This window comes from Metopolophium dirhodum, chromosome 8 (genome assembly GCF_019925205.1).
Source record: "Metopolophium dirhodum isolate CAU chromosome 8, ASM1992520v1, whole genome shotgun sequence".
NCBI classification, from domain to species: domain Eukaryota; kingdom Metazoa; phylum Arthropoda; class Insecta; order Hemiptera; family Aphididae; genus Metopolophium; species Metopolophium dirhodum.
In genome coordinates, this window is record NC_083567.1 from 18,608,200 (window position 1) to 18,622,214 (window position 14,015).

At 32.3% G+C, this 14,015-nt stretch overlaps 1 protein-coding gene across 2 annotated transcripts in view; it reads right to left on the minus strand.

Annotated features, from left to right (window-relative positions):
* LOC132950216 (ankyrin repeat and death domain-containing protein 1A-like) overlaps window positions 1-14,015 on the minus strand; it is a 101,117-nt gene that overhangs the window by 34,907 nt on the left and 52,195 nt on the right. For both annotated transcript variants that reach the window (XM_061021530.1, XM_061021531.1), the window contains exon 6: window positions 7,252-7,455. In XM_061021530.1, the coding sequence (XP_060877513.1) occupies window positions 7,252-7,455 (204 nt within the window). The remainder of the gene's footprint in view (window positions 1-7,251; window positions 7,456-14,015) is intronic.

Consider the following 14,015-nt stretch of genomic DNA (forward strand, 5'->3'; position numbering starts at 1 on the left):
TTTATTATATTTTATTAATTTACTTTTCAAACAAAACTAAATGTATTAAGTATTTTATATATTTATATATATTATGTAAGTACGACGAAGGCACACAAAATGAAAAAAACGGTAGGTACATGCTTCTATATATTTGTGAAACGTTTTCAAAATTAAATTGAATTCTTATTCTATACGTACACGATTACCAATTCATAGATCCCTCGAAAAAGCACGTAGATATTACCATTATTTTACCATCAAACTTAATAATGTGTGTACATTGTAATGAATGTACATGGGAGCTGAAAGGGTTGATAAAAAAAAAAACAATACCTATCAAAATAATATATACTTACATATTATATATTAATATAATTTTTGTTTATTAATACTGTGTTAGTAAAATAATAATTTATTTCGTCATTATTAATTGTATGCAGATATCGTAATAATGTTTACTCAATAATCAATAACTACACTGACTGGCATCATAAATTATGTACAGCGTTGCTGGTTATTACTTATTTACGTGATGAATTCCATAACATCTCGTTTCTGAGTAGTAGTATGAATCAAATTTGAATCTTAGTGAATCCTGAAAGGTTCCACTAAATAGGTATATTGTAGGTACTTAATAATGACACTGAATTCCCACGTTTTATGATTATTCCGTACCTATTTTTATGGTATTATTGAATTGTGACCTCTGTGGTGGAATAGCATTTTATTTATGCAAATTAAATAAATATTAAATAAAGTAGATACCTACAATAGTTTCATACCATATTGTTATATATATTGTACACTGTACAGTCTTATATCGATCTACGTTTTGATTTACATTGCGTATGCATCATTGATGTAGTATCAATACACTGGAATATTTTCAAACGATTAATATTTTAGTAATTTTTAAAGGAAAAAAATCAAAAACTCTATTCAATGGTATCCTATTATCCTTATAATAGTACTAAATAGTCAATTCCAATTCAAACGTTCTTTGTGTTGTATAATATACGTATGCAAGTCGAATTATAACAAAACAAAAAAAAAGAAATGTGGGTATATCATGTACAATAGTATTAATATAAATGTAATTATATAAAGAAATATTAATAACATATGAATGTAAAATATGTTAATTATACTAGAGTTATTTTGATATAATTCACACCAGCCGACTACTATATAAAACTATGGTCGTAATGATATCATGCGACTATTGTACTCGCGATATTATTATATATTGCACTAAAATATTGAACAAAAATGTAAATTTTAGGACTTTCTTTGACATTCAAATTATGTACTAGTATTTCTTTGTGATGGAATTCTATTATATATTATTTATCGAGTAAAAAATATATTTTTTACGTAAAAATGGAAATTTTAACAGGATTTAAATAATATTTGGTTTTGGATAGCTCTTGCTTTTATATTTTTATTTTTTACTCCCCGAATAGGCAATACTTGTATGGTACAGAATTAACTATGTTGCCAACCAAAATACAATAATATTATATCCCATATTATAATATAATATTTTTTTTTTTTTTTTTAAGGCCTTTGAGACAATCTTTATAGGTATTATTATATAGTGTGTTTAAAATAAAAAATGTATAACATAAAAGGAAGTAATACATAACACTATAACAGTCTTTCGGATGCAAGTGCGTTTTATTTTATATTTTATTTATTTTACTGAACATCCGGTAATTAAATTAAATGTCGCGTAAATTATTGTTTAATATGGCGTCTACAATTTGTTAATGTTTTATTAAACACCGCGATATTCATAAACGTAATATTATATTATATTATGTACTTAAATAATATTAAATGTTGGGGGACCGAGTGGCCGAGCCGACTAAGGCGTCGGTTGTGACGCACACCGGCGCCGGTTCAAACCTCGGTTCATGGGCGGCATTTCTCTTCGGGAAAGTCACGGTGTCCGAAGAGAAGTGCCACCATCCCCCACCCGGGCATGGAAGATACCCACGGGTGCCCATTAAAAAATCTGCCAAAACTACACACACGTGTTTACACCTACAGTTCCCTCCCCCACAGTTTAAAAACCACCCAACGGTCTAGGTTAACTAATAAAAAAAAAATTGTATATATTAAATGCATAATTTTTTATTTGTATGGCTACACTCAATAATTTATAAACATTACAATATTATTTGTGATGTACATAAAAAAAATAAACATCAATTTTATGTAACAATTCAAATAATTTTTTCAAGGAACTAATCTATGAAAAAAGTACGATATAATTAATTTTTTAATGAATACGTATTTTTTAAGTCAATACTACCTATTGTATTTGTAAGAGATTACTTAAAATCTGTAGTTATTACTAAGGTTTGTTTTTCCTTCATAACACTTAATCCACTGTTACAATGCTTGCTGCAGGGTCTTTGCTTATTGAAATTTTCTATTTGGCGTTGATTAATAAAAAAATATATACAATTAACATTTTTGTTTTGAAATTAATCAATACATCTTTTTTAAAATAGGTCCCACTGAAAGTATGTTTACTGAAATAGGGAATATTATAATATAAATACGCCTTGTACCTAATTTATTACGTATTTACATGCCTACTTAAGATGTTGTTTGAAAATAGTATAGCTAGTATAGATATTAGATACCTACGGTTTATTAGTTTTCCGTACAATTTATAATATAGTAATATGATGGAATGGTTTTTTGTTTATACATCATGTACAGCACATAATATTATATTGAATACGTATTTGTCATAATAAATATAAAATGAGTATGACCTCATAGCGTAGGTACACATCTTAAATGGCATATTATATTATACTAATATTCGTATAGGAAAGTATACGGCACTGTGAAGTTCAACGAGGCATTTATCAACTAAAATCAATTTTAAACTTACCCTGAAGAGTGATAACAAATTCATGATACGAAATATTTATTTGAACATGATAGAAGATATTATAATCAGGGTAATGCACGTGCCATACGAGGTTTATGAATGTGAATTCTAATATATTATAAAATGGAATGTATTATAGTGAATCTTTTGAAGTAGTGTAAATTATGATTGATGTTTATAATAGAAATGCTTTTATGAATATTTTTTTTATAAACAAGACTTGAATATTACAAACCAATACCTTTATTGTGCATTACGCTATCTCGAACAGCGTTTATTATAATATCATTATGATATACTAATAGGGCCACGGCAGCGATCCTACTGAACGTCCACTGTTATAAAGTATATTATTATTATTATCATCATTTTTTCTTTTTCTTTTTCGGATAAATCATGTCCCACGAGATTTATAAAACGATATCGAGTGACTTTTGCCGTTCAACAATTCATACGCATTATTTTACGGACTTATCGTATAATCGCCACCGCATAGCGTGCTCGTAGCCATTATTTTTTTTTTCGATCGGATAAGTTATTTTAATATCCATCAGTTTCATGACTTTTCTACGCGAATCATTAAGTTTAGTGACCAGGGTATAGCATAAAATATACCGAACTCATCAGTTACGATACTAAACAATAGAGAAATGCTCGCAAAGGTCCACCGAACGGAGATAGTAATATAATAGCGATAGGTACGAACCATCACGACCACAACGTAAAATCTGTACGGTACCGTGATGAATAGGTATATATTTTGCGGTCACTATAACTTTTTCGTACCATTTGCGGTCACTAATTTATTTGTGCCGGTTCACTCGTGGACCGCGGTGGTTATCTAGAGAACATTTTTTTAAAATTAATACAGCAGGCATAGAATTAATTTTTTGAGCTTGCGGGACCGACGTTTTCAAAATAACCGTATTTCAGTGAAATACAAATCAACAACGATGATGACGACTATATGGATAATATTGTGTATTTGAGCGTATTGCGATCCACATTAGCCACTCGTAAGTTTCATCGAAAGACCAATACCTAGGTACTCACTTTTACAAAATATCATTTATCTCTCTGTGTCACTCAACCGTGGTCGAAAATAGGAACAACGACAATGATATAAGGAGTGAAGCATACAGCAACCGTGACGGCTAAAGTGGGCGCAACCACTCAGAGCATTCGCCTTCTATATAGCGTCTCACGTTATGTTTGTTTAAGGGACAAAATTATTTAATTTTATGTTATTATTATCTCGTAACAACGTAACAGTTATCAAACCGTATTGGTCAATTATGCTAGTGTAGAAGATAACGCACTCGCATATAATACCTACCTATATATAAGGTTACGGACACGAGGCCAGAGTGAATATCTGAAAGGATCCATTTATTCAAAACGTGTATATTATGGTATATAGTAAAAATATTTTCTTCGATTATTTTCCCCGACAAAAATATCACATAATATTATTGTTGTTAAAATTTTTTTTTTTTTTATTGATCTCAAAAAAAATTAACATCGACAGCAAAGGCCATTAGTTTACAAATAAACATTAATTAAATACTAAATAATAACATTTTTTTTTTTTTTTTATATAAGATTGAACAATTTGGTTTGTTTCATAAACTTTATTAAATCAATGTTTTTTTCATGATTGGGTCTGAGTGAAGAGTCTAGGTTGTAGGATATCTTATGTGTGGTCCGCTCTTGGTTGAACATTAAACAGTCTGATATTATATGTTTGACGGTTAACAAGGTTCCGCAGGTTTGACATATGGGAGATTCCTCTCTTGCCATCAGGAAGCCGTGAGTCATTCTGGTGTGACCAGAACGGAGTCTATTGAGAACCGTATCTTCTTTACGGTTGATGTTAGGGTTTGTCCAACGATGTATGTCTCTTTTTATTTCGTTTAATTTGGTGTTTTGTAAGTTCCAAATTTTTTGCCATTTATATTTTGTGCGCTCATTTATGATTTTTTTTGCGTCATCATATGACATTTTATTAATTAAGACGGTATCTTTGTTGTTGATGGCTGTTGAGGCGTGTTCGTCGGCTACTTCATTACCTATTATTCCCGAGTGACCAGGATACCACATGATGACTATGTTTTTACCTAGACCGGACGCTAAGGTGAGGTTGTTCAGAATTTTGGATGGAATATCACCGGGATTGAAAGGGTTCTGCAGGCTTCTTATCGTGCTTAATAAATCGCTGAGAATGATGAAATTCGAATGAGCTTCTTGTAATATTGTCTCAATGGCCATGAGGATGGCTAAAGCTTCAGCTGTGAATATGGAGCAATAAGGAGGTAGTTTTTGTAAAAATATTTTATTTGGGAATATTATTGAGAAACCTACTCCTTCTTGAGTTTTAGATCCGTCAGTGTATACTTCCTGGAAGTCATTGTAGTTACTTATAATGCTTTTAAAGAAGCTTTTGAAAATATGAGGAGAGGTTTGTTGTTTGTAAAGACAGCTGAGTTCTGTATTAATTAGATATGAGCTGGCCCAAGGGGGTTGGGCAATTTTTTCTTTGGTTATAATTTGCGTTATATCTAAGTTTGTATCTTTCATCTCTTTTATGAGGAGGGGTTGTTTTTTTCATGGATGGTGTTATTTGATTTTGAAGATCTTGCTAAATATTTGAGATGTAATTCCAGTCTTTTTATGTCAGGGATAGTTTCACCGGCGAGGTTATAAATGCTGTATACAGGACAACTGCGAAAAAGTCCTAATGCCAGTCTCAAGCCGCAGTTATTAACACTATCTAGCCAGTTGAGAAGGGATTTGGATGCTGTTCTGTAAAGGGATGAACCGTAGTTAAGTTTTGATTGGATTAAAACTTTATGAATTTTAATTAGCGTGTTTGTTTCCCCACCCCAAGAGGTATAAGAAAGTATTTTTAGAATTTTGACTGAGTGACTGGTGGATGTTTTTAACTGTTTAATGTATGAAGACCACGATAACCTTCTGTCGAAAAGAACGCCGAGTATTTTTACAGAGTTACGGTGAGGAACTTCTACTTTGTCAATTGTTATTTTTAGAGCTTCGACATTCTTTTTTTTTGTGAAGATAGTACAGCTGGATTTTTTAGGAGAGAATTGGAAACCAGTTTGTTTCGCCCAATTATCTAAGTTATTTGCGGTTGTTTGAAGAAGACTTTGGTTTTGGATTTACTTATGCACCAGAAGTTGAAGTCATCAGCGTATAGGTTGAATTTCACGGGATATGTATAGTTTACGGTAATGTCGTTGATAGCGATCAGGAAGAGAGAAACAGAGAGGGCAGAGCCTTGAGGAACTCCGTTTTCTTGAATAAACTCTTCAGAAAGACAATTATTTGCTCTAACCCTGAATGACCGGTTTTCTAGAAAATTGGTGATTAAGTTCAGGAAGTTTCCTTTGCTTACTATTTTGTTGAGTTTTACTATTATGTTATGTCTCCAAGTGGAGTCATAGGCTTTGGCGATATCAAGATTTATCATGCCCATAATCTGATGGTTGTTTAATGTTTGAGTGATATCTTCTTTGATTTCGATCAGATTGTCTACAGTGCTTCGATTTTTTCTAAATCCGTTTTGATGTGGGGAGAAAAAGGCATGTTTTTCTAAAAGCCAGTTTAGTCTGTGGTTTATAATTTTTTCGAGCAGCTTGCACATTGTGTTGAGGAGCGTGATGGGCCTGTATCCTTCTATGCGAAATTTGTCTTTGTTAGGTTTAAGGATAGGGATTACTATTCCACACTTCCAGGTAGATGGCCAGCTTCCTTCTGATAAGATTTTGTTGTAAAGACTTGCTAGTAGATCAAATGTTTTTCTTCCAAAATTGTGAATAAATGCATAGGGAATTTGATCGGATGTTATAATTTATTTATTTACAGTTTGTATAAAAAAAAACCATTGATAGACCAGCTACAATATTAATATATTGATATATTATTATTGGTTACCGTATAAGTAAATATAAGTTTTTAAATAAATGGGTAATCGTATTTGTGAGTCTGATGGCGGTTGGGTGACCCCTTTCCCCTTACCACTGAACCCGTTTCTATATCCTGGTTGTTGTATAATATGTATAAGAAAATAGGGTTTTACGAAGCCATAACAATATAAACATATCATACAAGTTGTGGTTTTAAAAGAGTAAGACATTAAAAAATAACTCGACACATCCACCACATAGTGGAGAAAATCAGATTGTTTGCACAAATAAAGTTTCTAACATGATGCAGTGGATGCTGTGGTTCTGGGATGGGGGAGGGGGCATTTCGAGATATGACAGAGTGAAAACTGCACTAGAAATTTCACGTGACGTATTAAGATTTCAAAGAGCCTGCAGTAAAGACAATTTGTATACCTTGTTCGTGGTGCTCGTGTTGGCTCCGGCGTGAACTAGCCTCCGGACCACGTGCGTGTGACCTGCGATCGCCGCGTGATGCAGTGCCGTCTGATGGTCCGTGTCGAACGCGTCCAGTCCGACGTCCTCGATGGTGTCCAACAGGAAGTTGACGACCGACAGACGGTTGTTTCTCGCCGCGCACATCAGCAGCGTGTATTGTTTCTGCAGAAAATAATATCGTGACATCCGTATTAAATATTAAAAAACATTCGCAAACATTATAATGCCCGATATAAATTATTATAATAATATGGTGTTAGGATTATTAAAATAAAATATCCTCCGGGTTTGGGAAAAAATGTATACTAATAATATGAGTTATGACTTTATAGTTTATATACTACGTGTTTAATAAATCCACAATTTTAATAAAGTCAGCTCAACCACTCCTCGAATAGATGGATAATATATTTATAGACAATAATTTACAGTCGTCATCGTAATTCCACCAAGTGGTAATAGAATAATCTGTTAAAATAATATATTATTTTTAGGGCTTAACTAAACTCTGGTTCTATAATATTAGAAGCGTGTGTGTAAATAATTGAAACATTTAAATCGTGTTTATTTAATAAACATAACTCTAAATAGTTAATAGTTTGAAAACTATAGACAGTAAACGTAGCTATAGCTGTTACAAAAAGTACAATCATTTCATTGGCACTTGGTTTATAAAATACAATATAATGTATATAGTTACTTTATATTTGAGTATCTATGTGTAGTACAAATATAAATATTATTTACTTTTTTTGTTTGATATGCTAAAGTAGAAACAGAATAATATTAAATTGTTTTATGAAAATAATCATTTTGTTTGTTTTCAGTGATTGTTTTGAATAATATAGTATTTTAAGTCAACAATGTGTTGATTATCACTGTAAGACGTTAGTTGTTATTAAATTAAATTGTGTTTGAAATTTAAATTGACTTCTTAAAAAATTAACAATTCATAGTATGTTTTTAAGTGTTAAAATTCAAAAATGTAATATTTAATAAATGGTTCCCTCAACATTGTTTTTTTTTTTAGTTTTATAAAATATTTTAATCCGTAAAGTTTTTAGAGCTTAAACATATTTTGTATCCTATTAAGTAAATTAAAATTTTTTATTCATATTGGTATAATATATTTATTTTACCATGGAAAAGTATAAGTATATTATTCACAGGTGTTTTAACATTCTTGTTATTTTTACACCAACATGAAATCGATCGTGAAATTTTTAAATACTGTATAAATCTAGGTTGGATGTATAGATATAAGAGAGAGATACAAGTCCTTATGAGATTTATGAAAGTAAATATTGTAACGGAACTCTATAGTCGTAAATGAAAATTTTAAACGAAGCATAATAATATTATCGTTTTGAAAACTTTTTGGGTAGAGAACACATTTTATCGACTCCGATAAGAATTAGCCCGACTGTGTCACGCGTATAATGGAAGTATAAATAAATTCATTAAAAAAAAATATAATGTATGTTTACAAAACGTTTTATAATCAGTTCGTACTATATAATATATTATACCATCTATAACTCGCGTTACTCCCCCAGTGTGCGTATCATAATATTTAAATCAGAATCCGTCACTAAATACGTGAAATATATAAAAGGTTGGGCGTTTCTATCCACAAGGCCTGGTTGCACCAATAGGTCCTAATGTAGTGTGGATAATAAAATTATTTTTTGAACGGAAAAATCGCTCGTTTTTCTATCTTCTGGACATCCTAAATCCATAACCTAACCTATGTACGTATTACAACGCTTTTCGCTGGTTTTTTTTTTTTGTCCTGAGAGCGTCATCCGTAACGTCTAAATTTATATTTTATGGACCGTCGCATTACACATGCATTCTGTATTATGCATCACTGTGTCGGATTTATGTACCAACCGTGCTTCCATTACCATCACGGACCACGGATACCCGAAGGACTAGGCGGCGTAATCTAGATTTAGTTTTAATTTATGCTCATCAGTATAGATACAACAGTCACCACACGCCCGATCGACAATTCTGTAAATTTAATAGGTAGGTATATAAATTATAATATAATTCCAAATTTCAACACTGTTGTTGTTTATAATAATAATATCATAATAATTCCGAGCTCAAACTAAATTAAGATTGACCTTGTATAAGGTATATAATAATATAATATATTATATATAATATATATAATATTATTATATATATATAATCAACACCCGGGATGACGTGTAAAATTAGCCCGTTAAACTTTAATAATATTTATTTTTTTTTTGAAAATACCAGCGCAGAAGCCCAAAGTATGATAATACATTTAAGTACTTTTTAGTATGTATTTCAAACAACTTTAATTAAATATCAAGTCAAATAATAGTAATAGTAATAAGAAACATATCGTATAATATAATAATCAAATTAATTTTTGAATTCGTTATTTTATACCTCAAATTAATATTTATGTATAGGGTTGAAAGTTATATATTTTGTATTTACAAACAATAAGCACATGTGCGGAAAATAAACAGATTAATCCGAATTTGTTAACAAATCGGATATTTCGGGCGAGAGAGATTATACTTTGAATAAGAAGTGTAGTGCACTAATGTGCCACGTACAACTTGGTCGATATAAAATTACATAAATTCTGCAACGTTAGAAAACCATGCGCATCCAACGGGAAAAACAAATTTTATAATGCCATATTTTCATACCTACAACTGCAGCTTGAAAGTTTGTGTGCACTTGATTTGAATTTGTTCTCGTATAATTCGCTAAATTTATTATTAATTGGTTATATAAATGTGCATGGCCAGTGTTGAAATTTCACCGCTATATTCGCGTCTTCGTGAATGTTCTACGTTACATTATTATGTTATTATTATTTGAGCATAATATTATATACACATCGAACAATTATTATACCCATGGGTGTATCGTTTATGAATGAAATTGAAATTAAACGCTTGTCGACTACCGTACATTGTTAATAATTTATCGTAGTTTTGTGTAACAAATTAGACGATATAGTACGTGCATACATCTACCACGAGGGTGTGTTCGACTTTACTTTATGTTGGTAGGTAGAGGTATAGACCATTATCAGTGCGCTGCTTTTAATGGTTTTTACTCGAGTGATGTCACGTCATTTGTGGTGGTTTTAAACTTAGAATTATATACGTGTAATAGACAGCTGAAAGCCGAAGGCCAAAGTCGTAAACACAATTTTCATTGTAAACATATTACGAAGAAACGTGTTCTAATATTAAAGACGGACATAAATTAAGGGTCACTGTCTTGACATCTGTACTATCCATTTTACTGCTGTTGTACTACATAAAAGCGTTAATTATGCAACTTACTATTATTGCAACTACTGTGAGAGGGGAGCTAATGGTGATTATGCAGCAGGCAGCCATTGCATTATTTACATAATACTACTAGTGCGAATCGACCACGTTTTTAAACGTCATGGCATTTATACACCACGTACCACGGTATCGTTATTACTAGACTTGGTGGAAGGAGAAAACGAACTTGCAGCGTTATAATATTGTACGTGGCACATTTTTTTATATTATTTATGTATAATATTATATAATATAAAAGACTATAATGTTTTGGCTTTACGAGTTGGTCATCAACGCACACCGCGTTCATTTCGTACCCACGAGAATATTATGATAATAATAGTAATAATATTATGTGTGTTCGACTTTATTGCAGTTTATGAATATAATATTATTATGATATTCAGCATCAGTGCAGCATATAATATAATATAATAATATTATATAGGTATACAACTTACCTGTACCAGTCGTTCTTTTTTTTTATAGGACGCGCGTGCATGAAAATATAGATTTTTATTGCGGGGACACTGCGAAATAAGGTGAGCCCACGTGTTACATTAAGCCACGGCGGATGGTCTCTTTCGCACATTGTATAATATATAGTTTTGATGGCTCGCACGGTGTGTGGTTAGTTCCATTTCACCGATCAATCTACGACCTATTTGTCAAAAAACGACGCGTTTATAATATGGTCTGACACAAACATTATTCACCGGCGTAAAATGTTTATCTTTTCCTTATACTAAATACGAAACGACAATGTATTATTATAATACGTATGCATAACGCGTGCCATAAACAATTTGTTTGCTGAAAATATCATAATATACAGAGTGGTTTGCCGAGCACGCTTATTCTTTTTTTTATCCTTTAACAATATCAGGTATCCAAGTTCAGATTCTTATAATTGTTCAGTACGCTTAAGGACCATAATACTATTTAACCTTATATGCAGTAAATTCATTAAAACCCATAGAAATGTATCCAGAAATGTTTTTTGTGTGTTCAATAGTTTCCTCGTAAAAAATACAATAACATATCATCTCCTAAATGTTTAAAAAAATATAATTTTTATGTTATACTCTATGGACTAATTTTAGTGTTGAAAATTGTTTTATCGTTTCCGTTCGTTGAACGTATTTTTGAGTTACTGCTTTGTGGATAATGACGACTTCTCACTACCGACTCCAGTGCTCCATAAAGGTATAATATTATTACAAAGTACGTAAAAATTATGGTAGGTACACTTAGAATTCAACGTATTTTTTGAAACCACACCGATCCTAATTTTTAACACTGTCTTGTGGTTAGCGACAACGACTTGCGATTTTTTTCAAGTGATGAGGACGAGAGAGGGTTACTACGGTATATAGATACAACAAATCAATTACAATTCAATGGTGGTATATTACGATAGGTATACAAAACATGGTAAAATAATACAAAATACAAGAATACAAAATTTAGCGTTTTACAACGTACACAACAATTATTATATAATACTATAACGGCACGGTGATCAGACACTGACTGTTCCTCGCGACGGCGTATCTCACAGTGGCACAGTAGACAAAACACGCGGTGACAAGCTGACGGTGGTAGGGTACACGCGATTTACGCGAGTGAAAAACGGGGCACGTCGACTGATATAACAATAATTAAACGTTTAAAAATGTGACGCGTCGTCTGCGACACTATATCGTCAGACCGACGACTTAAGAAAACATGACCGCAAACGGAAACAGAATATATATTATATACTATTAATATGGCACAGAATTCGACGGCTTAACAAAACGAATCGCGACGAGGGATGGATAAAACTGCACGTGGCGGCATTGTACGCAAAGTAAGCTTGCATTGACGGGACGAAAAATCGTCAAATGGGCGAATGCGCGTCATCTGACGAATTCGAATAAGTCAGACGAATATTGACAACAGGCGGCGCGTTTCGACAGGCCTGTAACAACGGGGGTACGCCATAAACTGCTGCTGGTTGACGAGCGGCCGACCACGGCGGTGACCTGGTAATACAGCCGCGACCACGGTGCGGGTAACTTTTGCTAATATCATTCCACGTCCACGAAGCTCTGGCAGAAGCATATCCCGCGCACAGCGTTCACGAGACGCTTCCAGGCAAACCGTCTCGACCTTTTCCACGTGGATTTACGACGATCGGACCGCGGTGCAGGCATTTGTGGGAGTAACGGCGTCCTGCATCTCCACAGGAATATTTGGCACCGCGGTTGATGCGGTAATCATCGATATAGGCAGTTTGCAGTACACGGAGATCTTCCAACTGTAGACGCCCAAGTCTAGCGAGTCGATCGTGCAAAGGACATTACGTGGAGGTCGCAGCAATTCGGGCGCGACGGCGTCCTTGTATAATATTATCCATGACGTTTACATTCATTTCCGACTCGTTAAAGAAACAAATGTCAAACAAACAACAGAGTACAAAAAATGACAAAACGGATTTTTGCAGAAATATTCTAAGAGACTTGTTAAACGGACAAGTACTTAAAAGTTAATAACGGTTTTCGACAGATTATTGGTTACCCAGAAATCAGAATCAATAAGCAATAGTAGTGTTATCTGGTTTACATTTTACCGGTTTCCGCGCAATCGGAATCATATCACATTGTGGCATGATTAGGATGAATGAAGTCTAGATTTCAAATCTACAATTTTTTTTTACACATTTGTAAAGATTATTAGTTCTAGATTTAGGATTATATTTACGAGATATTTTTACAGCATGTTATTAATTTTAAGTACGCGCCTATCAAATCATCTTGTCGTGGAGTGGTCATGTTTAGTATATAAAAATATATTGTAGAACCATCATTATTCATTGTGACTTATACATTTAAAAAATATCAGAAAAATCAATGCAATTTGATGTGATTTTGATATTCAAAAATTCTTATTTGTTAAAACTACTAAAATCTAAGTAAACATTTTGAAAAATTTCGATTTGGGTAGGTGATAATTATATTATAGTATTATTTGTCAATGCAGTTCATATTATAGTAGGTACAATACGTTCATGAAATCAAAGTTTTGATAGTTTGTATGTTAACTATGATAGTTAGCCCATATAAGTAGTCATTGTAATTGTGTTCATAAAGGTTTGTATAATATATTTCAACTGTCGCCAAACAGAAAACCATGAAAGATAGTTTCACAAATTTTAACTCGAGCGGAGTGGGTTATGAATTATAATAATTAATGTACTCAACATTTTTATTAAACCGAAATTGTTATAGTTTTTCTTGGAAACTAATAAAAAATCAGATCCAACCCAAAATTAAATTTTTTCAAAACCAAGTATATTAGTAGATGTTAAAATATTAAAAAAATAATTAATAAGTTGTAAAATAA